Source organism: Ranitomeya imitator, chromosome 1 (genome assembly GCF_032444005.1).
Source record: "Ranitomeya imitator isolate aRanImi1 chromosome 1, aRanImi1.pri, whole genome shotgun sequence".
NCBI classification, from domain to species: Eukaryota; Metazoa; Chordata; class Amphibia; order Anura; family Dendrobatidae; genus Ranitomeya; species Ranitomeya imitator.
The window spans coordinates 402,832,295-402,858,860 of NC_091282.1; the positions used below are offsets into that span (position 1 = coordinate 402,832,295).

The 26,566-nt window shown below is 47.8% G+C and overlaps 1 protein-coding gene across 1 annotated transcript in view; it reads left to right on the plus strand.

Annotated features, from left to right (window-relative positions):
- Positions 1 to 236: 236 nt before the first annotated feature.
- IPO4 (importin 4) overlaps positions 237 to 26,566 on the plus strand; it is a 320,435-nt gene continuing 294,105 nt past the window's right edge. Inside the window, exons 1-4 of the mRNA XM_069762452.1 lie at positions 237 to 449; positions 4,353 to 4,439; positions 15,310 to 15,389; positions 25,074 to 25,115. Coding sequence (XP_069618553.1) covers positions 384 to 449; positions 4,353 to 4,439; positions 15,310 to 15,389; positions 25,074 to 25,115 — 275 coding nt within the window. The 5' untranslated portion in view covers positions 237 to 383. The remainder of the gene's footprint in view (positions 450 to 4,352; positions 4,440 to 15,309; positions 15,390 to 25,073; positions 25,116 to 26,566) is intronic.

Below are 26,566 nucleotides of genomic sequence, written 5' to 3' on the forward strand. Positions count from 1 at the left end.
GCTATGCTCGGCCCTCGCTCTGACTGTCACTTCTCCTCCCAGCAGCAGGTGGCGCTATGCTCGGTCCTCGCTCTGACTGTCACTTCTCCTCCCAGCAGCAGGTGGCGCTATGCTCGGTCCTCGCTCTGACTGTCACTTCTCCTCCCAGCAGCAGGTGGCGCTGTGCTCGGTCCTCGCTCTGTCACTTCTCCTCCCAGCAGCAGGTGGCGCTATGCTCGGTCCTCGCTCTGACTGTCACTTCTCCTCCCAGCAGCAGGTGGCGCTGTGCTCGGTCCTCGCTCTGACTGTCACCCACGTGGAGGAGACAGTTAGTGGCAGTTCCCGGTTGCTGGCTTTGGGGCAGGACCGATATTCCGGTCTGGTAAAAGAAGCCGTTAGGTATCATGGCGCACATACTAGAGGCCATACTGACTAATCTTCTGCGGCCGGACAACGCTGTCATCCAGCAGGTAGGATCCGTCCTAGGATGGTGGCACAGCATGGGATGACAGGACTGCACCAGGGATGCTGAACATGGCGGGACACTACGTATGACAGGACTGTGGGCGGCTCTTCACCTCACAGCTGATCCTGTCACCCATGTCTGCAGGCTCTACCACCTCACCTCACACTTCTGGCTTTGGCACTGGGAGACATCTGCAGGCAGGGCACAGGAGTGTTTGGCGCCGTCCCTGCTGAGGTACAGTGAGCACTGTGGTGCCTCCTGCCATGGTGAGGCTGCTGAGGAAGCCAGGCTGGGCACTGGATTGCCAGTGTTGTGCTCCGTCCTATGGGTCTGGCCTGGTGGGGTCCGGGCAGCACGTAGTGGCCCATAGTTCTGCCATCTGTGACTAGATAGGAGTCTTCAGTCTTTCTACATCAGATGTTTGTCGGGAGCCAGCAAACCCTGTGTGGATATTTAGTGGTAGGTGTCAGCCATTGTAAAAACAAAACACTGCACGTTATCCGTGTCGGAGGTTGTCCCCCTCCAGAAAAGTTTTTCCTGTAAGTTGTTAGTAGTTGAAAACCAAACTGTTTTACTCGCCCAGCTGATGTCAGAGACCTCAGCTGCTCTACTATGTAGACAGAGTTTTTCCAGCTCCAAAGTTTGGGTCCTCATTCATTACTTCGGCCTAAAGTACGGTTGAACATGAACTTCCACGTGTCTGCTCATCCCCGCTGCCACGTGACTATAAGATTACACTTTCTTTTATAGTGAAAATAACACGTACCAGTCTAGTGGATAGAAAATCCCCGGTTCATTCGTACCTATGCACACATGAAAAATGTGGGTTTCACATGAATATATGAGTTTGATCCGGAAACTGAATATAAAATGTCATGTTTCCATATTTTTTTTATTTATTTTTTATTGTGGATGATCGGTTTGCAAAATTGGCCGAGAACTAGACTATAATTTATAATATAAGTGAATTAGGCTTTTAAAAGGTTTCGTAGGTGCAGCTAATTTTAGAGAACCGCAAACTGTGCTTTGTTCACGGTCCCCGAGTCCAGCAATATAGCCAAAAATGAAAACCAGAGCCCTTGTACATTTCTAATATACACTGCTCAAAAAAATAAAGGGAACTCTTAGGCTGCTTTCACACATCTGGGTTTTGGTTTCAGGCACAATCCGGCAGTTTCAGGCACAATCTGGATCAGTTTTTTTATGATGCCTGATCCGTTTTTTTCCCCATAGAGTTGTATTACTGCCGGATTGTGCCTGAAGGACATGCGTTTCATCCGTTTTGTGCCGGATCCGTCCCTTCAGGCTTTTTTGCCGGATACAAAAAACGTCTCCTGCAACATTCTTTGTGTCCGGCGAAAAAGCCTGAAGGGACGTTTCCGGCAATAAACGCATGGAACTGATGTGTGAAAGAACATTTCCGACGACCGAATCCGTTTTTAACACGCTGAGCATGCCCAGAAGCTTTGTTTTTGATTCTAGCATGGAGAAATCTCTCTCTCTCTCCATAGAGTCGGATCCAGCTAAAAAACGGATCCGGTGCATCAGTTTGCATCCGTTTTTTCACTATTTACAACGGATCTGTTTTTTAGCAAATTTGCCGGATTGTGCCTGAAACCAAAAACCTGATGTGTGAAAGCAGCCTTAAACAACAGAATATAACTCCCAAGTAAATCATACTTCTGTGAAATCAAACTGTCCACTTGGGAAGGAACACTGATTGACAATCTCACATGCTGTTGTGCAAATGGAATAGACAACAGATGGAAATTACTGTGGCAAGAAGGTTTGCTGTGTCTATCAGCTTAGTGTCCAGAGGCGCTACCAGGAGACGTGGAGGGGGCCATAGGACGGCAACCACCCAGCAGCAGGACCACTCAGCCTTTGTGCAAGGAGGAACAGGAGGAGCACTGCCAGAGCCCTGCAGAATGACCTCCAGCAGGCCACAAATGTGCATGTGTCGTCTGCACAAACATTTAGAAACTGACTCCATGAGGATGGTCTGAGCGCTCGACGTCCACAGATGGGGGTTGTGCTCACAGCCCAACACTGAGCAGTGTGTAACAGTGTCTAGTCTGTTTAAAGGGAACCTGTCACCCCAAAAATTGAAGATGAGTTGCGGCCACAGGCATCAGGGGCTTATCTACAGCATTCTGTAATGCTATACATAAGCACCGATGTATCCTGAAAGATGAGAAAAAGAGGTTTGATTATACTCACCCAGGGGTGGTCCCGCTGCGGTCTGGGTCCAATGGGCGCTGCGGTCCGGTCCAGGGCCTCCTACCTTCTTATCCAGAGCATAGCTAATTAAAGGGAGTTTCCAGTGTCCTCAGGTGCAGTTTATTTAAAAATCAAACAAAATATGCTTTACTCACCTTCCCTGAGTCTCTGCCGATGCCCCTGATCTCTGCAGTGCTGATGTCACAACGTCAGTCAGCACTGCAGAAAGTCAGTAAGCTCAGAGGCTTTTGCTGTCAACTTGGGCAGAGACACTGAGCTCACTAATTGGCTGCAGCGCTGTCGACATGACATCAATGCTGCAGACAATAACAGACACTGGGAGCAGTGATGCACACTAAAAGCTGGCTTCGGGGAGGGTGAGTAAAGAGGAATTTACGTTCATTTAAAATATGCTGCACCTAAAATATCTCTGACCTTTCCCGGCGCCTGCGCAGTGCAGTACTTTGCTCTGCCTTCAACAGGGTAGACAAAGTACGCCTGCGCCGGAGCCGCAGCGTGAAGACAAGAAGAGGACGTCATCGTAAGAAGATGGGAGGCCCCGGATTGGAGCGCAACGCCCATCGGACCAGAACTGCAGCAGGACCGCCCCTGGGTGAGTATAATCTAACCTCTTTTTCTCATCTTTCAGGATACATCAGGAAAGCTGTAGATAAGCCCCTGATGCCGGTGGCCTCAGCTCATCTTCGATTTTTGGGGTGACAGGTTTCCTTTAAGGGGTGGTTTCTTTTTTTTTCCGCAGCAGTTTCCCATGAGTTTACAGTATAATGTAAACCTATGGGAAACCAAATCTGCAGTGCACATGCTGCGGAAAAAAAAGCGCGGAACCGCTGCGGTTTATTTTCCGCAGCATGTCAATTCTTTGTGCGGATTCCGCTGCGGATTTCAACCTGTTCCAATAGAAATCTGCAGGTTAAAATCCGCAGAGAAAACCACAAAAGAAACCGCGATAAATCCGCAGTAAAATCCGCAGCGGTTTTTCACTGCGGATTTTGCAAATCCGCTGCAGAAAATTCCGCAATGGAATCCGCAGCGTGTGCACTTAGCCTTAAACTTCCACCCATTAAACAGTTAAAAAAAACAAAACAAGGATGACACATGGATTTTTTTCGGCAGACCCTTTCACTTTAATAGGGGAGTTTGATCTGCACATTGAATAAAAATGGTCATGTTTCCATTTTTTTTATTGTGCATTATCAGTTTGCAAAAATGACCATGAACGTGCCTCTAGACTACAACTTACAATATAAGTGAAGCTTTTAGTGTGCATCACTGCTCCCAGTGTCTGTTATTGTCTGCAGCATCGCTGTCAACATGACATCACTGCAGCCAGTTGGTGAGCTCAGTGTCTCTGCCCAAGTTGACAGCACAAGCCACTGAGCTTACTGACTTTCTGCAGTGCTGACGTTGTGACATCAGCACTGCAGAGATCAGGGGCATCGGCAGAGACTCGGACCCAGGGAGGGGTAAGTAAAGCAAATTTTGTTTGATTTTTAAATAAACTGCACCTGACGACACTGGAAACTCCCTTTAATTAGCTATGCTCTGGATAACACTGGAGTGTAGCACTTCATCTTACACTATTGTTAGATGTGAAAAAAGTGGAGTTTCTTCCTTTTCTAGAACAGTGCAAATTTTCGCTTACAAATTTTTCCTCCCACTTTTTCAGGCCACTGCTCAGCTAAAAGAAGCTGTCAAAGATCCATTGATTATTCCAGCATTGTGTGATGTACTGCGAAGTGCTCAAGACCCACAGGTAACAATCAATTACAAGGACCACCTCTTACCTGATGACATCCTCTGCTCCTCTTCTGATTAGGCCTGGCAGGATGTCACGTGTGTCACACTGCAACAGTAACGTTGTGCCAGGAAAGCTAGTCAATAGAGGAGCCACAGATGTCGGGTAGTGCGAGGCAGACCAGCGGCCACAGATTTCTGACGTGTCTGATGGGCCAAGTCCTGCAAATTGATTTGCATCATCTCTACTGTGTAGCCATACATGGTTTAAGAATGAGAAAGTATTTATAAATTGTCCCCGTTGAGATAACTGCAAGTCTTAAATTTAGTTATGGTCTCTAAAGCTCTATTCCCACTCCATTAGGTGCTACGCTTTCCAGCTAAATGATGAAACCAGTTGTGCCCGACTTAAAGGGAACCTGTCAGTAGGATTGTGCTCGGTAATGTACAGACAATGTCAGGTTGGTGCCGTTATACTGATTAAAATGACACCTTGGTTGATAAAATCCGTCTTGTGGTTGTTGTGTAATCTTCAGTTTCAGTTTGAGTTAATGATATGCCTGTGCTCCGGGGCGGCCTGTTGGGGGGAGTCTTTATGTGATGTCCTGCTTAGCTATTCACCAGTATGGCTTCTGACAGCTCACTTATCCCTCAGTGACCGGCCCCCTGGTTTACATAATGAATATTATATATACATATTGAAAAAAAATCCCCTTTAGGCAGGCGGTGGCGCCAGCCTTGCAGCATGATCGCATATGTAATGTGTATGTAATTTCTTTCATGTTATCCTTAAATTCATAAGAAAAAAAAAATCTGTTTGAAAATGACGGTGATCCAATAGCTGGTACTGCGCAAGTGCCGGCAGCGCCAATTTGCTAGAGAGAAAAAAATAAATTCCTCCTCCAAGACGGCGATCGCCGATGGCTGCTACTTAACAGGCACGGCGGCCTCATGGCACCAATGGTGCCTGCGCAGTAGCCACGAAGCACGAGAATCTCATTAACTCAAAACTGAAAATAAAAATTTAAACAACCACAAGATGGATTTCAGCACCCAGGTATCATTTTATTCAGTATAATGGCGCCGACCTGACACTGTCTGTAGGTGACTCAACACAATCCTGCTGACAGGTTCCCTTTAATGGAGTTCAATGGGCACCCTTTAAGATTTGCCATGCCACAGATCTAGCAGAAAATTGTGGCTGCCAGTAAATGATAAATTCCAATGCTAAAGAGAATGTAGCTTAACCCCTTCCCGACCTCCGCCGTACTATTACTGCGGAGGTCGGGTCCCCTGCTTTGATGTGCTGCTTTTCCAGCGGTGAGCCCGCATCAAAGCCGGGACATGTCAGCTGTTTTGAACAGCTGACATGTGCCCGCAATAGCGGCGGGTGAAATCGCGATTCAGCCACCGCTATTAACCAGTTAAATGCCTCTGTCAAATGCTGACAGCGGCATTTAACCGGCGCTTCCGGCTGCGTGGCCGGAAATGCTCGCATCGCCGACCCCCATCACATAATCGGGGCTCAGCGATGCGTCGGCATAGTAACTAGAGGTCTCCTTGAGACCTCTATGGTTACTGATGCCGGATTGCTATGAGCGCCACCCTGTTGTCAGCGCTCATAGCAAGCCTGCAATTCAGCTACATAGGAGCGATCTGATGACTATTGAAGCATGGCAAAAGTATAAAATAAATAAATAAATAAATAAATAAAAATATAAGTCTAAATCACCCCCCTTTCACCCCATTCAAAATAAAACAATAAAAAAATCAAACCTACACATATTTGGTATTGCCGCATTCAGAATCGCCCGCTCTATCAATAAAAAAAAAGGATTAACCTGATCGCTAAACAGCGTACTGAGAAAAAAATTAGAAACGACAGAATTACGTTTTTTTTGGTCGCCGCAACATTGCATTAAAATGCAATAATGGGCGATCAAAAGAACGTATCTGCACCAAAATGGTATCATTAAAAACGTCAGCTCGGCACGCAAAAAATAAGCCCTCACCCAACTCGAGATCACGAAAAATGGAGACGCTATGGGTATCGGAAAATGGCTCACTTTTTTAACAAAGTTTGGATTTTTTTTTTACCACTTAGATAAAGCGTAAACTAGACATGTTTGGTGTCTATGAACTCGCAATGACCTGGAGAAGAATCACAATGGCCGGTCAGTTTTAGCATTTAGTAAACCTAGCAAAAAAGCCAAACAAAAAACCAGTGTGGGATTGCACTTTTTTTTGCACTTTCACCGCACTTGGAATTTTTGTCCCCTTTTCTAGTACACGACATGCTAAAACCAATGATGTTCAAAAGTGCAACTTGTCCCGCAAAAAACAAGCCCTCACATGGCCATATTGACAGAAAAAAAAATGTTATGGCTTTGTGAAGGAGGGGAGCGAAAAACGAGAACGCAAAAACGGAAAAGGGCAAGGTCGTGAAGGGGTTAAAAGGAAACTGTCATCATAATGTAGTATGTTGAAATAAAGGTTTGACCGTAATGGCGCTTTTATACGGATTAGTGATGAGCAAATATACTCGTTACTCGAGATTTCTCGAGCATGCTTGGGGGTCCTCCCGAGTATTTTTTTTTTTTTTTTAGTGCTTGAAGTTTTAGTTTTTCTTGTTGCAGCTGAATGATTTACATCTGTTAGCCAGCTTAAGTACATGTGGCGATTCTCTAGTCACCAGGCAACCCCCACATGTACTTATGCCGGCTAACAGATGTAAATCATTCAGCTGCGGTAAGAAAAACAAAAACTCCGAGCACTAAAAAATACTCTGGAGGACCCCCGAGCATGCTCGAGAAATCTCGAGTATATTCGCTCATCACTAATACTGATTTAATATATACCTGTATGACGAAATCCGCATCCTGTCTCCTCTTTAATTTGTTAGATGTTTTGGTGCAATATCCTCTTCATACGTGGGGCGGGACTATAGATAGGGTTTTCGGCTCTGCCGCTGCCCATCTAGTGTTTGTACGAGCATCCTTTTTTTATAGTTTGCACTAGCACCACCCCTGCCGCTAGTGGCTCTTGCACGCACTCAACTCCTAGTGGTCTTCAGCAAAATGGCGCTGGTGCGCGGCAAATGTACATATTCAGACCTCAGCTCAATGACGAGTCAAGATCTCATTCTTCCCCCGATGCCCGAAGAGGATATTGCACCAAAACATCCAACGTGAGTTAAACAAGAACCAGGATGCAGATTTCTTTCCTACAGGCATCTATTAAATCAGTATAAGGCTGTGTGCACACGTTGCATTTTTTTTTCGTGGTTTTTCCCGATAAAAACACTATAAAACCGCAAAAAAACAGCATACAATAAGCATCCCATCATTTAGAATGAATTCCGCATGTTTTGTGCACATGATGCGTTTTTTTCCGCGAAAAAACGCATCGCGGTAGAAACTGCAGCATGTTCATTAATTTTGCGTTTTTTTTTGCGGATTTCCCACTACAAAATGCATTGGGAAGTGTCCGGAAAAAAAGCGGCAAAAACGCGGCAAAAAAACGCATGCGGTTTTCTTGCAGATTTCATGCAGAAAATGTCCGGTTTTTCTCAGGAATTTTCTGCGAGAAATCCTGAACGTGTGCACATAGCCGAAAAGTGCCATTGTGGCCATACCTTTATTTTAACACAGACTTTTTTCTTAAAGGGAACTTGTCAGTAAAATTTACTATTATAGTAATTCTAACTATTTTCGTTGTTTTACCAAAATTTTATGTTATTCAGTTGATAATTTAGTGTTTGTAAACAATTTCATTATTTTTTTTGTTCACATTATGCAAGCACTCTTATGGCTTACTACTTGGCATCTGCAATTCTTATACTTTTAATCTACTCCAAAATACTGATAAATTCCAACAAGTTACAACCCTAGATAATTTATGTTGTTGAGATGATCTCCAAATGCAACAAAACGCAGTGGCCGTTCTGCTGTTAGGTGAAAATTTAATCTAAACATTTTGATATGAATAGGAGGCCATAAAAATGTATGATTGTTCAGCCTGCATGTGTGCCTTTGTGGGTGGTATTGTATTGTGAGACTTGCTGGACATGGGCATGTTTTACATTTCTTGCTACAACATGGTGTGGACAAGCCGGCCTGTTTCCCCAGAAATACTGACATGAGTCTTTAAATTGATGGGGTCTATTCTGGGACATTCAGATTTCTGCAAATAAAGCATGGCCTAAAGGGGGTTTCAGACTTGTTCAAATAAATTAAACCATAATAATAATTTTACATACTTTTCTCCCCCCAAAAATGTAAATGAATGTTTCTTTTTCGCCTCTCAATGGGGGACACAGGAACCATGGGTGTATGTTGCTGCCACTAGGAGGCTGACACTATGCAAATAAAAAAGTTAGCTCCTCCTCTGCAGTGTACACCCCACCGACTGGCATTATACTCTTCAGTTTAGCTTAGTGTCAGTAGGAGGTGGACACGAGTCTTTCATTAGACCCTTATCTACCTCAATGTGCGTCGTTTTCTTTCAGATTTCACGGAGGGATACAGGGTGAACAGTCACACCTGTAGTCCCACAATACGGACTATGAGTACGGTGTGTACTGCCACCCCGTATCCTCATAGATCTCTCAGAAGGACCATGATCCTAGCACACAAGCGTGCTCTGAAGTCCCGTCCCCCACCCACTCGCCCACCAGAGCCTGTCGGTTGCGGAGACGAGGACATCCATCAGCTCCCTGGATGTCTCATTCCCCTTCAGGTTAGTATCGGCGTGGGAGGTTTGAGGTAAGTATTTCCCCATCCCATCTCAGATATTTCAAGGGGGGGTCTTGCTAGGGGCTCCCAGAATACCTGGTCGTCGCTTGCACCCAGATTGCAGCAGCACGGCCCGGGATTGCAGGACAAGGTGGTCCTCAATTGCGCAGCAGGCAGGCACGTTTTCTTCTTGCTGCGGCCCCTCTGCCTTCTATCCGGCGCGGGGCCCTTACAGGCTGCCGCGCCGCTTCCTACCCTCGGCGCCGCGGTTCTCAGGCGCACTGCTCCGGCGGCGGCCACACCACTTTCTCCTGTGACACAGCCCTGACAGGCCGTTGTGCCGCTTCTTCCTGCGGCGCACTGCTCCGGCGCCGCGGTTTCAAAGGGGCCGCACTACCTTCTCCAGCGTGACAGCCTTGACAGGCTGCCGCGCCGCTTCTCCCTGCGGCGCACTGCTCTGGCGCCGTGGGTTTCACGGCGGCTGCTCTCCAGTGTGACAGCCTTGGCAGGCTGCTGCGCCGCTTTTCTAACTGCGGCGCACTGTTCCGGCGCCGCGGCTCTTTCCTCCGGCGGTCGCCGGCTTCTAATTTAGGCCCCGGCTTCGGCCCGGGCCTACTTCCAGTACCGCGCTCCGCCCACTTCCGCTTTCATCGGGAGGGCTTTCTTCCGCCCGACAATCTCTGTCCTGCACTCTCCGTCCACCGGCGCCATCTCGGCTGACTCCGCCCACGCCGCTGCTTGGCACACATATCGCGCTCTGCACTTTCCAGAGCGCACATTCCTGACCTGCGCCCTTTCAGCGGTCACCATCTGCGCGGATTGCAGCAGGAGCTCTACTTCTCTCAAGAGATCCACCGCAAGCTGGACAGCTTCCTCCACCAAGTATCCGTTTTCTCACCTGCCGTGAGTAGCACTGCAGACTGACACCCCCCTCTGCTCCCACTGTCCTCTAACCCAGAGGTCCCCAACTCCAGTCCTCAAGGCCCACCAACAGGTCATGTTTTCAGGATTTCCTTTGCATTGCACAGGTGATGCAATTAATACCTGGGCAAGACTAAGGAAATCCTGAAAACATGACATGTTGGTGGGCCTTGAGGACTGGAGTTGGGGACCTCTGCTCTAACCCTCTGGCATTTTCTTCAGACCTCCTCAAAATGTCTACCTCTAAAGGGGGCCGCTCTCGTCCTCCTACTTCTTCCTCTTCTGCCTTAGTCAAGTACTTTGCATGTTCGTCCTGTAACTGCAAACTTCCCTCAGGTCAGTCCTGCAGCAACCCGATTGTTCCCACCGCCCAGGATCCCCAGGCCGATCCACCAGAGAGTGATACCCCCATCCCAGGCTGGGCTTCCTCTCTCACAATTGGTGGCCGATCTAACACGGGTGTCTCAAACTCCGGTGTCCGTGCTGTATCGATTACCTCTGCAGACCCCCGCAGTAGCCAGCGGGTCGTAGGAGCCTTCGTCTGACCCCTCCTTGATAAGCCCCAAAAGGTCCAGACAGGAACGATGGTCTGAGTCCTCTTCTCGCTCCATCTCGCCACACGGTCCTCTGCGGTCGGCGTCCTCCCGATCCTCCTCCCCTGAGTCAGGCGAGGCGTTCTCTGATGCGCCCTCGGAGGATATTTCGGAGCTGGATTCTAACCAAATCGCCACCATGAGGGATATGGTCCAGAATCTCATTGGGGCTATAAACCAAACCTGTGGCTTCCAGGATCCCTCTACGGAACTCGCAGATCAGGCGGTTTCGTTTAGACGGGCTAAACCACCTTCCAAGTTTTTTTTATCATCCTGAATTCGTGGAAATCATGAACAGAGAAAGAGAGAACCAGAGGTGGATCTTCCAGTCCTGGACCTGGAGGATCTACCCTGGGAGTAGCGAGGACGCCAGGATGGAGTGGGCCTAAAGTATACTGTCTTCTCTTGACGTGCCTGTGGCCTCTGGTGCTGCTGAAAAAAGGAGTTTGATGCTGCGAAGCGACGAAAAGGTTGAAAGGACCAAAATTGCCGTCTAGGAGGGCGACAAGGTTTAGCCTGGGGGAGAAGAGAACTTGTACCCCCGGTGGCCCCCTTAATGATTTGGTCCAGCTGGGAACCAAAGAGACGTGAGCCTTGAAAGGGCAGACTGGTAAGGGACTTTTTGGAAGATAAGTTCGCCTGCCAGGCCTTGAGCCAAACGGTCCGGCGGATGGTAACAGCATTGTTGGACGCCTGAGCCGCACAAGACGCGGCATCCAGAGAGGCGGAGACCAGGTATTCACCCGCGTGGGAAATCTGGTTGGCAAGCTCCGCCAGCTGTATGGGTGGCGCTCCGTCCAGGATATCTCGATGGAGTTCTTTGGCCCATTTGGATATGGATTTCGAAACCCAAGTGGAAGCAAAGGCTGGGCATAGAGCAGCTGCAGCCGCTTCAAAGGCTGACTTCGCAAAGGATTCTATAACTATCGTTAGAATCCTTCAGAGATGCTCCGCCGGACAGTGGAAGCACCGTGTTGGTGAACAGCCTGGAAACCGGGGGATCCACCGAGGGAGAGACCGTCCAATTGGCGGTAAGTTCTGGAGAAAAAGGATATAAAACACCAAGGCGTTTTCCCCTCTGAAGACGTCTGGTCGGCATGACTCTCGGCAAGACCCCAGCCCACCTCCCAGGTTGGGCGACCGTCTTCTCTTCAGGGACGTCTGGATTTCCTCAGTAGAGGACCCATGGGTCAGGGAAGCTGTATCCTGGGGATACAAGATAGAGTTCGTTTCACGACCCCGGGATCGTTTCTTCGAATCCCCACCTCCAAGAGATCCCGCTCTAGTTCCGGGTTTCTTCGCAGCCATCGCTTCTCTTCTCAAAGCCGGGGTAATCGTTCCCGTCCCAGAAAAAGAACAGTTCACAGGTTTCTATTCAAACCTTTTTGTGGTACCGAAAAAAGACGGCAAGGTTCGTCCCATTCTGGACCTCAAATTACTGAACAGGAGAGTTCGTCTGAAGCACTTCAGGATGGAATCCCTTCGTTCAGTATTTGCTTCCATGGAGGCTCAGGAATTTCTGTTACACATAGATATTCAGGGCGCCTACCTCCATGTCCCGATATTTCCTGGACATCACCGATGTCCTGCGCTTTGCGGTGCTCCAGGAACATTTTCAGTTCGTCGCCCTGCCGTTCGGTCTGGCAACCGCCCCAAGAGTTTTCACGAAGATCATTGCGGCGCTGATGGCCATCTTGAGGGTCAGAGGCCTGGTTCTGTTTCCATACCTCGACGACATCCTCATCAAGGCTCCGTCCTTTTCTCAGGCTCACGAAAGTCTGTCCATCGTTCTCGACACCCTAGCCCGTTTCGGGTGGCTGGTCAAGCGGAAGAAGTCCTGCCTTATTCCCTCTCAGCGCATCATCTTTTTGGGCATGCTCTTCGACATTTTTCAGACCAAGGTCTTACTTCCCAAAGACAAGAGGTCCACCCTTTGTTGGGACATACGCTTGCTCCAGGGTCCTCGGCCTCCCTCCCTCCGATCGGCCATGAAGGTTCTGGGGAGGATGGTAGCAACATTAGAAGCGATTCCCTTTGCCCAATTTCATTCGCGACCCCTTCAGCAAGCCATTCTGTCTCAGTGGGACAGGTCTGTCTTCTCGCTGGATCGTCTGATCTGACTCTCTTCTCGGGTCAAACGGTCTCTCAACTGGTGGCTGACGTCACCTCTCATCTCCTATGGCAGGTCCTTCCTTCCAGTTCACTGGCAAATGGTGACGACGGACGCTAGCCTGCTCGGCTGGGGTGCAGTTTTTCGCCACTTGACGGTTCAGGGCTGTTGGTCGGCGCAGGAGTCAACTCTGCCGATCAATGTCCTCGAGATTCGGGCCATCTTTCTGTCCCTCCGCCACTGGGAAAGGATTCTTAGGGGCCTACCAATCTGAATACAGACGGACAATGCCACGGCTGTGTCATATGTCAACCATCAGGGGGGGACTCGGAGCTCCTTGGCCCTGGCCGAGGTATCCAAGATCCTCCTCTGGGCAGAGGCAACGGTTCCGGTGATATCCGCGGTGCATATCCTCGGCGTGGACAATTGGGCCGCCGACTTCCTCAGCCGCGAGGGCCTCGCGGCAGTGGAATGGTCCTTGCATCTGGAGGTTTTCCATCAGATTTGTCTTCGATGGGGAACTCCGGACGTGGACCTCACGGCGTCTCGAATGAACAGGAAGGTTCCGCAGTTCGTCTTCAGGTCTCGCGATCTTCTTGCTGTGGGTGTCGACGCTCTGGCCATTCCTTGGTCGCAGTTCGTGCTACCCTACCTGTTCCCACCCCTTCCATTACTTCCAAAGCTGTTGAAAAAGATCAAAGCGGAAGGGGTGGCGGTCATTCTGATCGCCCCGGATTGGCCCAGGAGAGCTTGGTTCGCGGAGCTCGTCAACCTTCTCGTGGACGCTCCCTGGCGCCTTCCAGACAGGCCCGATCTGCTGTCTCAGGGTCAGATCTGCCACCCGAATTCTCGGTCGCTCAGTTTAACGGTGTGGCTGCTGAGACCGCAGTTCTAAGAGCGTCCGGCCTTTCGGACCGGGTGATTCACACTATGATCCAGGCTAGGAAGCCTTCGTCTTCCAGGATTTACTATCGTACCTGGAAGGCTTACTTCCGTTGGTGCGAGTCCAACCGCGTTTCATCTATGTCCTTTTTCCTGCCTTCCATCTTGGCCTTCCTGCATTCGGGCCTTGCTCTGAGTTCCCTCAAGGGCCAGGTTTCTGCGCTTTCCATCCTTTTTCAGAAGACGTTATTTTCTCGGCCACAGGTTAAGACCTTCCTTCAAGGAGTGGCCCATGCTGTCCCTCCGTACAGAGCCCCTGTGGATTCATGGGATTTAAATCTGGTAGTGGACGTTCTGAGGGTTCCCCCCTTTGAGCCTCTCAGGGAGGTTCCTCTATCAGTCCTATCTTGGAAGGTGGCCTTTCTTGTGGCCATCACTTCTATCCGCCGCGTTTCCGAGTTTGCGGCCCTCTTTTGCCGACCTCCTTTTCTTGATCATCCACCAGGACAAGGTGGTCCTCAGGCCTCCGCCTTCCTTTCTCCCTAAGGTGGTTTCCACCTCAACGAGGACATTCTTCTACCTTCCTTTTGTCCAGCTCCGACTCATCCTCTGGAGCGATCGTTGAACAAGCTGGACCTAGTCAGGGCAGTGAGGATCTACCTGGATAGAACGTCCACTTTCCGGAAGATGGATTCCCTTTTAGTCATTCCTGATGGCACGCGCAGAGGCCTACCGGCTTCTAAGGCGACTATTGCTCGCTGGATCATAACGGCAATTTTGGAGGCTTACCGGGTCAAGAACAGAGTGCCCCCTCCTGGGATAAAGGCTCACTCTACCCGGGCAGTCGGCGCCTTCTGGGCGGTGCACCACAGGGCTTCTGCCCTACAGCTTTGCAGAGCGGCAACTTGGTCTTTCATCCACACGTTGGCCAAATTTAACAAGGTCCATACCTACGCTTCGGCGGATGCCAGCCTAGGCAGAAGGATCTTGCAGGCGGCAGTGGTGAGTCCTCTGACCTGATGGAAATCTGTTTTTCCTACCCTAGGGACTGCTTTGGGACGTCCCATGGTTCCTGTGTCCCCCAAAGAGAGGCTATAAAGAAAACCAGATTTTTGGTTGCTTACCGTAAAATCTGTTTCTTGGAGCCTCCATTGGGGGACACAGCACCCTCCCATGTTGTTCAATTTCTGTTGTTCCTTGCTTTATGACTGTTCTCATGTTTACGGTTCTCATGGTTATGTTTTCAACCTTGTTATTTATCTCCTACTTATTTCTCACTAACTGAAGTGTATAATGCCAGTCGGTGGGGTGTACACTGCAGAGGAGGAGCTAACTTTTTTTGTGCATAGTGTCAGCCTCCTAGTGGCAGCAGCATACACCCATGGTTCCTGTATCCCCCAATGAAGGCTCCGAGAAACAGATTTTACGGTAAGCAACCAAAAATCCTGGTTTTCATGTACCCTTTAGTAAGTAACACGTTTTTTTTTCTTAGGTAGAGCATTGCTAAATTTTTTTTTTATTTTTTATTTTTTTTTTTAGAAATAAAGTTGCTTTACGGAAAGATTTGCTTACATTTGCAATGTATTATTCTGAAAAAAATGATGTTGAATGCAGCTTCACAATATTGTTAATTTTGTAAATTTGATGCAGATTCGTCAATTTGCAGCAGTTTTATTACGTAGACGTTTGCTCAAAAGATGGAAGACTATGCCTCTGGATCATCAAGAAAGGTGAGTAGAAAGGAGTCGGTCTATTGATCTGTTCTATTTCCTGTCAATTGTAACTTTGTATGAGTTCACTCTTATAGGGATATAAAAAAAATATATAAAATGTCAAGTCACACTCGATTTGTGTATAGAAGTATTCACTTTAGTGCATCAAAGTATCCGCCGTCTTGTTACACTGCCAGAAACCTGTCCTAGGATGTTAGTAAGACCGGTGCCTGTGAGCATGTGGAGTAGGGGCTCCACAGCTGTGACCTGGGGATAACCCATACCAAGTACTATTAATATGCCGCTCAGTAATCAGAAAGGCAGGGCGGACAGCGGTGTGAGCAGCCTCTTTCTAGAGGGAGTGTTCTATCATAAATTACCATTACGTACAGCGGTAACCATAAGTAATGATGTCCCATCTATCTTTCACCTGTCCCTTGCAGCCAATGGCTGATCTCCGCTATCACGTTTACATCTTCGGCATATGAATGCTGAAGCCTATGAATTAGTGCTGTCGTCACATAAATGTTCGATGAGGCCCCAGCAAATAGAGTACCTGGAGCTGCAGGGGGTTGGTGGAGTGAGTAATGCTTATTTCTTTGTTTTATAACAGGCTTCTTTTGAAAATTATTGCAGTAAATCCCTTTAACATGAACAGCTTCATTAAAATAAGTGTCAGAAGCCAGTAAAGTGTTTAGTTATTGTGCTAGCTTCATTTTATGCCTCTCCTTTAACCCCTTAGTGACGGAGCCAAATTTTTGAAATCTGACCAGTGTCACTTTACGTGGTAATAACTCTGCAACGCTTCAACAAATCCCAGTTATTTTGAGACGCTTTTTTTCGTGACACATTATACTTTATGATAATGGTAAATTTAGGTCAATATGTTGTGTTTATTTATAAAAAAAAATATCCAAAATTTGAGAAAAATGTTAAAAATTTGGCAATTTTCAAAATTTGAATGATTATTCCTTTAATCCAGATGGTCATACCACAGCAAACCATCTACTATATAATTGTCTAAGGGTCACTTCCGTCTGTCTGTCCTTCTGTCTGTAACGGTTATTCGTTCGCTTATTGGTCTCGCCAGCCGCCTGTGATGGCTGCCGCGACCAATCAGCGACGCGCACAGTCCGGAAGAAAATAGCCGCTCCTTACTCCCCGCACTCACTGCCCGGCACCCGCATACACCCCTCCGCTCACCGTTCACACAGGGTTAATGCCGGCGGTAACGGACCGCGTTATGCTGCAGGTAACACACTCCCTTACCGCTGCTATTAACCCTGTGTGACCAAGTTTTTTACTATTGACGCAGCCTATGCAGCGCCAATAGTAAAAACATCTAATGTTAAAAATAATAAAAAAGATAAAAAATGATTATATACTCACCTACGCCACCTTTCCCGCTCCTCGTGATGCAACCGCCACGTTCCGTTGGCACGGATCGTCTGGCAGAAGTGACCGCGATGTCATCACAGGCCCTGCGTGCCTGGGCGAGCAGGACCTGCCATGACGTCACGGTCATGTGACCGCGACGTCATTACAGTCCCTGCGCGAGCAGGCTGGAACCGGAAGCTGCCGCCTGTACCTCGCACAGGCGACAGAACTACAAGTATGGTGAGTATGTTAGAGCTACAAGGGGCCCTCGGATCGGAAGGTGAGTATGTTTATTTTTTATTTTTTAACCTGTCACATACGTGGCTAGGCAATATACTATGTGGCTCTGTGATGTATACTACATCGCTGTGCAATATACTGCGTTGCTCTGTGCGGTATACTACATCGCTGTGCAATATACTGCGTGGCTCTGCTGTATGCTACGTGGCTGGGCCATATACTACGTGGCTGGGCCATATACTACGTGGCTGGGCCATATACTACGTGGCTGGGCCATATACTACGTGGCTGGGCCATATACTACGTGGCTGGGCCATATACTACGCGGCTGGGCCATATACTACGTGGCTGGGCCATATACTACGTGGCTGGGCCATATACTACGTGGCTGGGCCGTATACTACGTGGCTGGGCCGTATACTACGTGGCTGGGCCGTATACTACGTGGCTGGGCCGTATACTACGTGGCTGGGCCGTATACTACGTGGCTGGGCCGTATACTACGTGGCTGGGCCGTATACTACGTGGCTCTGTGCCGTATACTACGTGGCACTGCTGTATACTACGTGGCACTGTGCTGTATACTACGTGGCTGGGCAATATTTTGTTAGCATTTTAGGAGGTTTAAAAATGTAGCAGTCATTTTTCATTTTTTCAAGGAAATTTACTAAATTTTTTTTTTTTAGGGACTTATCCATATTTGAAGTGACTTCAGGGGTCTCATATATTGGGAAACACCCAAACGTGATACCATTTTAAAAACAGCACCCCCTGACTTATCGAAAAATGCAGTCATGTAGTTTATTAACCCTTCAGGTGCATTACAGGAATTAATGCAAAGTGGTATGATAGAAATGAAAATGTGTATTTTTACCACCTAAATGCCTCTAACTTCTGAACAGATTACTATAGCTGTCAGACTCTAAAGGTACCTTCACACATAACGATATTGTTAACGATATCGTTGCTATTTGTGACGTAGCAACGATATCGTTAATGAAATCGTTATGTGTGACAGCGACCAACGATCAGGCCCCTGCTGGGAGATCGTTGGTCGCTGAATAAAGTCCAGAACTTTATTTCGTCGCTGGACTCCCTGGAGACATCGCTGGATCGGCGTGTGTGACACCGATCCAGCGATGTCTTCACTGGTAACCAGGGTAAACATCGGGTAACTAAGCGCAGGGCCGCGCTTAGTAACCCGATGTTTACCCTGGTTACCATGCTAAAAGTAAAAAAAAACAAACACCAGATACTTACCTACAGCTGTCTGTCCTCCAGCGCTGGCGGACAGACGGCTGTAGGTAAGTATCTAGTGTTTGTTTTTTTTTACTTTTAGCATGGTAACCAGGGTAAACATCGGGTTACGAAGCGCGGCCCTGCGCTTAGTTACCCGATGTTTACCCTGGTTACCGGCATCGTTGGTCGCTGGAGAGCGGTCTGTGTGACAGCTCTCCAGCGACCAAACAGCGACGCTGCAGCGATCCGGATCGTTGTCGGTATCGCTGCAGCGTCGCTTAATGTGAAGGGGCCTTAAGGCCACTATTTGGTCATGAATTGCCATGGCTACCATCAGGACCACACCATCATGATCTGAGGGCACCAATTGGGATAAAGAGGAAGGACCCACACTCTTAACCATTTATAATGATGTAGTCACTATTTACAGCAGCATCTAAGGGGTTAAACAGATTTGGACAGTGCCAACACTGATCCTGGCTGATGCAGAAAGCTGTCAGCTATCGTGCACAACCGACAGATGCTGGATTGTTACCTGTATGGGGAGGCTATTCTTTTATATCTCGGGTCAGTTAAAAGATGTATTGGCTGTCATTAAGGGGTTAAAGTGCATTTGTCACCAGATGTATAACACCTAACCTGAGAGCACAAAATGCAGAGACAGAGACCCTATTTAAGCGATGTGTTACTTAGCTGTTTGCTGTAGTTTTGATAAAATCACTGTTTTACCAGCAGGAGATTATTACTGGAAGACTAAATAACTCTGCTTCCATGTAGTCATTAATATAAGTGAGCTCTGTATAACCCTGCCCCCACCACTGATTGTCAGCTTCCTGCATTTGCACAGTATACATAGAAAGCTGTCAATCGGTGGTGGGGTTATACACAGCTCGGCATTCAAAAAAACTGCTACATGCAGCCCATTAAGTGAAAGATTGCTGGAATCCAGGTCTCTGTTTCCACATACCTTATGATGTTCTCAGATGGAATAGCAAAAATCTGTTTACGGATTCCCTTCAAAGTGTCGGCTGGAATGCCTACTCTGCACCACCTAGAGTCACTATGTCTAGCCAGGGTTTCCTGTTGCAGGATTTGTCTAAGGTATTTGAAGTGATAGCCATCCTGTCCCTGCCAAAAGATGATTGGATATTGCAGTGCATCATAGGACCTGTGAGTTTCTGCCACCCGTTGCAAACCATTGTTCCTTTTCTGAAGCACAATGTCATGGCTGTGAAACTCCTTACCCACAATCAAAATAGCTACCTCATGAAATGTGGGGGCATTGAAATGCCGCTGATGCTCACCTTGTGGTGTTTTGTCAGCTCTGATTACAACTTTGTAATCGTCACTTGGCATGCATTCAAGTGCAGTCTTGAAAAGTTGAACATATGTTTATCGGTCGTCCATGACAGCACCACGGAGAGAGGGGATCCGCCCTTCAGGGACAGGAAACCTGCAGATGCATAAGGGCGGCACCTCTCCCACGCATCAGTTGGTTTCCTGTTCCTGGAGGACAAGATGCCCTACAGATATATCCGTATTTTATCTGGAATACCCAGGCTGGCTGTCCGACTCGGGTAGCGAGGGGGTCCCCTACCTCGGGCAGTGCGGGTCCCTGGAAGGGCCACGGTGGTTCCGGGTAGGGCTCCACATCAGTGAGCGGAGCAGGGGAGCGGAGTCCGGAGGTCCGTCTCCAAGTGCCAGCAACGGAGGAGAGTATTCCACACCCCCCGGGTCTGTGCGGTCTTCCTGGAGCCTCTGCGACTCCTGCGTCCCGTCGGTCATCCTGCCGGGGGGATGGGCGTGGCAGTGTGCAGCGAGGTCGGCCGGTGGCACCATACCCAGGCTTCACTGCACGTCACTGTGCACCGGAAGGGGCGGGGCCTAAACCGGAAGTCGGACGCCAGCTTTTGCTGCAGACGCTGCTGTGCTGCGGCCACGTGCAGCGATGGCGGCGGCCGGGGGCTGTAGGGGGACTGGCGGCCACACGGGGAGGGGGCGGTACCGCGCGCCACACACCTGCTGACAATCTGGATCCGGTGGAAGGGCTATATATAGCCATACAGAAGCCTGCAGGGCTACTAATGAACCCATCTGCAGCAATGGATTAGCCAGAAGCTCCTGTCGGTCTGCTGGAGCAGGACAGAAAATTTGGGCTGAAAATCTCGGCTTATACTCGAGTATATACGGTAATACTTTTTCATTACGGATCAATTTGTGAAGCACCTGGGTGTTATGATCCGGTGACTTTGGAGCTGCATGAGAACTCACTGGAGAAAGTGGCCACTGTACTGACCGCAATCCTGAACTTAACACCGCAACTAGAAGTAGCCGTGGAGTGTACCTAACACACCTAGACACATCATCACAGCCGGAGGACTAATTACCCCTAAAGATGGAAATAGGAATACTATCTTGCCTCAGAGAAAATCCCCAAAGGATAGACAGCCCCCCACAAATATTGGCGGTGAGTCGGAGAGGAAAAAACATACACAGGCAGAAAACAGAATTTAGCACAGGAGGCCACACTAGCTAGATAGGACAGAATAGGACAGAGTTCTGTGCGGTCAGTATAAAACCCTTCAAAACATCCACAGCAGCAATTACAAAAACTTCCTATATCTAACTAATAGATCTAGGAGCGTAAATCTGCAACTCCAGTGAATCCTACAATCAGAGCAGGAATAAAACTGAAACAGGCACACAGCAGTGTGCCACAAATACAAAGAACCAAACACTTATCTTTGCTGAATTTGGCAGCAGGCAGGAGAAGCCAGAAAGTGATCCATCACTTCACAAGGAACATTGACAACTGGCAAGGGCTAAAGGATCCTGCACACCTAAATATCCCAGTCCAAATTGTAATTATCAAATACACCTGGCCAGGACTGTGACTGAGACAACTGCATTCCCACCTTCAACCATCGGAGGGAACCCAAGAGCAGAATTCACAACACCTGGGGGTTCAAAGTGTTTACTATGCATCTAGATAAGTTCCTTGGGGGGGGGTCTAGTTTCCAAAATGGGGTCACTTGTGGGATAGCTCCAATGTTTAGGCACACAGGGGCTCTCCAAACGTGACATGGTGTCCGCTAACAATTGGAGCAAATTTCGGGGTCCAGTTTCTACTTTTACCCTTGGGAAAATAAAAAAAATTGTTGCTAAAAGATCATTTTTGGGACTAAAAAGTTAAATGTTCCTTTTTTTCCTTCCATATTGCTTTTGATGTTGTGAAACACCGAAGGGTTAATAAACTTGAATGTGGGTTTGAGCACCTTGAGGGGAGTAGTTTTTAGAATGGTGTCACTTTTGGGTATTTTCAGCAGTATACAGACCCCTCAAACTGACTTCAAATGTGACATGGTCCCTAAACAAAATGGTTTTGGAAATTTTGTTGTAAAAATGAGAAATCGCTGGTCAAATATTAACCCTTATAACTTCCTAGCAAAAAAAAATTTTGTTTCCAAAATCGTGCTGATGTGAAGTAGGCATGTGGGAAATGTTATTTATTAACTATTTTGTGTCACATAACTCTCTGGTTTAACAGAATAAAAATTCAAAATTTGAAAATTGCAAAATTTTCAAACTCTTCGCCAGAATTTCATTTTTTAAATTTTTTACAAATAAACGCAAAAATTACCGACCTAAATTTACCACTAACATGAAGCCCAATATGTCACGAAAAAACAATCTCAGAATCGCTAGGATCCGTTGAAGCGTTCCTGAGTTACCTCGTAAAGAGACACTGGTCAGAATTGCAAAAAATGGCCAGGTCATTAAGGTCAAAATAGGCTGGGTCATGAAGGGGTTAAGTGAAGGAACTGCGGCAAGTTAATGACAATATCAAGGCAAGTGTTTTGAATTAAAGAGCAGCTCTGCTGAGCCTCTGCTTCTACATTACCCATGAAATAGAGTTGAAGGAATTGAGGTTCTGTTCCTTGTAATGGAAGCAGTGAGCCAAAGAGCTTCTCTCTCTCTCTCTCTCTCTCTCTCTCTCTCTCTCTCTCTCTCTCTCTCTCTCTCTCTCTCTCTCTCTCTCTCTCTTCAATTCAAATGAGCTTTATTGGCAGGACTAAGTAGTCTGGGAGGAGATCAGACAGTCTCTTGAAGTAAGTGTCCCTCACTGCGGGCACTGCTGGCAGAGTCTGTTCTCTCAAGGCTTTTATTCTGTGGGTGCCGCCCGGATTCGATGAGTAGGCTGTGGGCGCTCAGTCTGTACCGGCTCAGGATCTGTCGATCTTTGGGGTTTTCTAGTTTCTCTAGATATGGGGCCAGTTTGTACTCCCTCTGTAGATTCCGGTATATTGTCAGTTTCTGGGATTTGTTTATGTCGTTCCTCCAGATGCTGAGATATTCCTCTTTGACTTTGTGTACCATTTTCTGGATTTCACCTTTTGTCAGGCCATGTAGGTTGATGGCTTGGTCAGACTGGCTTTGGGTACTTTTTCTTGGGAGGCTTCCTGAGGCTTCCTGGTGTAGGGAGGCTTTGTGATGGTAGGAGCTGGGACTGCTACTTTGTGGATGAGCCTTGAATGACAGCGCCTTCTTCTTTATTGCGATGTGTAGTGGGAATCTGCCCAGCTCTGCTCGGCAGGCGCTATTTGATGTGCTCTGATGGACTTGGAGAAGATGCTTGCAGAACTCTAGGTGGAATATTTCTGTCGGCCCAGCGTCCCTCTTTGACCAGTTTGGGTATGAGACTGGGCCCCAGACCTCACTACCATATAGAAGGATTGGGGCAATGATGGAGTCAAAATTTTTTAGCCATACGGTTACTGGTGCCTTGAGGTGGTACAGAAGCCTTCTGATGGCATAGAAGGCTTTGGATGCCTTGTCTTTTAGTGACTCTATGGCTTGCTTGAAGCTCCCTGACTGGCTGAGTTCTAGGCCCAGGTAGGTGTACCTGTTGGTTTCAGTAAGTGGATGGTTGTCTATCATAAAGGTAGGATTGCCAGTGGGTTTCTGCTTTTTCTGGAACACCATGATATTAGTTTTTTTCTCGTTGATTGACAGTGCCCATGTGCTGCTGAAGGTCTCTAGGATTTTCAGATGATCTTGGAGGCCTTTCTCAGTTGGTGATAACAGCACGAGGTCATCTGCATACAGCAGAAATTTCACCTGGGTGTCATGGAGGGTGAGTCCTGGTGCTGAAGAGGACTCTAGGGCCACTGCCAGCTCATTGATGTAGATGTTAAAGAGCGTTGGACTGAGGCTGCAGCCCTGTCTCACTCCTCGACTCTGTTGGAAATAGGCCGTCCTCCTTCCGTTGACCTTCACACTGCAACTGTTCTCAGTGTAGGAGCTTCGGATAACATCATATGTTTTGCCTCCTATTCCGCCCCCCAGCAATTTTAGGAATAGTCCTGGGTGCCACACTGAGTCGAAGGCCTTCTTGAAGTCCGCAAAACAGGCGTATATCTTCCCGTTCTTTGTATTGTGGACGTGGCTCTTGATGAGGCTGTGCAGAGTGTACATGTGGTCAGTGGTGCGGTGGTTTGGCATGAGTGTGTCACACTCTATTAGCGGTGGATACCGCATTTATCCCCAGTGTCCCGGCGTACTGACAGCTCTTTTAAGCCTCAGCGCCACCTATTATTCTGACTCACCGTCAGTTGACCAGCCTGGTTCTGTTTCCTCCCGGCTTGTTGCCCTTTTTTTCCAGCATGTCTGATTGATGCAAATCCGAGTATTCTATTGTTTTTGGGGCCATACAAGTATACAATTATACCTGGCACACTGATGAAGGTCCAGTATCGACCGAAACGTTTGTGATTTACTGTATGTAATAAATCCCCACTTTTTTGCATCACAACACCCTGGAGTGTGCTAGTCACTTTATATTGTATACGTTCAGGTTTGGGCACCTGTGACTGTGCACCTCCCCTATTTAGGCTGTGCTTAGCATCTTCTATATCACAGACATTTCTGCCATGGCATATAGAATGTCGTTAAGGTTTCTTACCGCTAGGTGTACTCCTTCTGGGTTGAGTTCATACACGTTATTATGGAAACATTGGAGCTTCTCCTTGATCTCTGGTCTGTTGATGGCATCTTTGTATTTTGGGGCCGACATCTTGGACCATTTGAAGGATGGTGGCAGGCTAAAGAGGCCGGTCTTTTGCGAGGTTTGTGAGGGTGATTTCTTTGTGGATTTGATGTATAGGAGCAGTTGGTTATGGTCTGACAGATGTGTTTGTGGGGTGACTATAAGGGCGCCAATATTTGTAGGGTCCATATCTGTGATGGCGTAGTCTATCACACTGCTGCCCACATGGGAGTTTAGGGTATGTCTTCCCAGTGAGTCTCCCTTGGTGCGGCCATTGAGGATACGAAGTCCAAGGCTTCGGCATAGGTTCAACAGCGTTCTGCCATTTTTATTAACTGTGCAATCATAGCTGTTCCTGTCGGTGTGTACTGGGTTGTCACAGTCGGTATCTGCTCCAAGTATATAGATGTTTCCATCAGTGGTCAGTTAGTCTCTTTCTCTTCCCGTTCTTGCGTTGAGGTCTCCGTAGATGAGAACGTTCCCAAGAGTCTGGAAATGGGCAGCTTCAGTCTTTAGGGTCTCAAAGCTGTCTGGGTTGAAGTATGGAGACTCTGGAGGAGCTACGTACACTGCACAGAGGTAGATGTCGGCCACGGATGTGAGGATGGAGTGGCTTATTCTTCTCTCTCTCTCTCTCTCTCTCATTTTGCATGTATGCTGATAATGATACTTTATCTTATTACAACATTGGTATTACTAATACAGCAGGGACATGCCTGTGCTGCTTTAAAAAAAAAAAAGTCTTGTGTATTTTATATCTCTTAATGTATTGTAAAATGGCTGTTTGTCTCTTTCTTCAGTGTAAAGACCCTCTTGCTTGAAGCCATTTCAAAGGAATCAGAGTAAGTGAAAAAAATTATTGGTGTTAGGCTGCATTCACGCATTCAGTATTTGTAAGCCAAAACCAGGAGTGGGTAAAATTGCAGAAGTGGTGACGTGTTTCTATTATACATTTCCTCTTGATTGCACCACTCTTTATTTTGGCTTACAAATACTGAATGTGTGAATATGGCCTTAATCTCTTACTACATACAGATGTTTTATTTTGGGATAAAAGGCACGTAGTGTTTAAGAAATAGAACAGTGCACAGACAAAGAGCCATGTGAATTGTTAAAAAAACAAAGGGACCTTCTATTTCCGTGATCTGTGAGGTACAGCGGTCAGAGCCCACCAATCACATATAGGTACAATTTTCTATAAATATGACTGGATTACTTATGCACTCACAGCCCTTACCATTTTTTTTCTTGAAGTTTTTACCTATCATTCAAAAACATTTCCAGTTTATACATAGAGTAAACCGCAATGAGTAACTTTTCTCCTACGCCTCAATGGGGGACACAGGACCATGGGTGTTATGCTGCTGCCACTAGGAGGACACTAAGTTAACACATAAAGAATAGCTCCTCCCCTGCAGTATACACCCTCCTGCTTGGCTCTAAGTGAACCAGTTCTTGCTTAGTGTCTGTAGGAGGCACATGGGTCTGCTTTCAGACCCCACCGTTTTTATTTTCATTTTTTATTTTTATTCGATTTTTTTTTTTCTCTTAACGGAGCGAATGGGGGCGACTGATCCTTTCTATGTTCCGATCTCCCCCGAAACATTAACAGGCAAGTATGTGGAGCGTTCCTCCCGTATCCTTTCCTGCAACGTTGGATGCCAGCACTGAGCTCACCTTACGGGCGACTGATCCTTCACGTTCCGATCTCCCCCCTCCATAGCAGGCGACCACATGGAGTAGCCCTCCATCTACCTCTCCTGGAGCCAGGTGGATATCTCGACATAATATGTATGGCGTTCGTGCAGCCCCCCACTGCATCACCACTGATATAGCAGATGACGCAAGGCGGCAGAAGCTCTCCACCCCCTCTCTGACTATGGCGACGGTGGATTGAGCACCGGCCCACTGCATCTACCGTGAGCACATTGCGGGGGCCGAGGCGCTGGGGGGTCCTAGTCCCCGGGGTATGGAAGGTGCGCACCTCTAACAGGGCATAAAGCCCGGGTCCGTGGGTGGTCCGCAGAGCGGCATTTCTATGAAGGAGCGCAGCTGAGTGATGGCACTTATAAGCAGTCGCGACGCCGCAAGCCGCAACCGCAAGTTTCAATATTTAGCCCCCTGCTTTTCCCCTTCATACAGGCCGGAGTTTTTGGCCACGCCCACTGGCAATTACCGCCTCCCATCTTTTCTAGCGCTTCTCTAGATCTTCCCTGAGATCTCGGTGGCCATCTTGGGACACCCACAGTGCTGATGCTGCAGCGCTGCTCCAGCTCTCCTAATCACAGCCTTC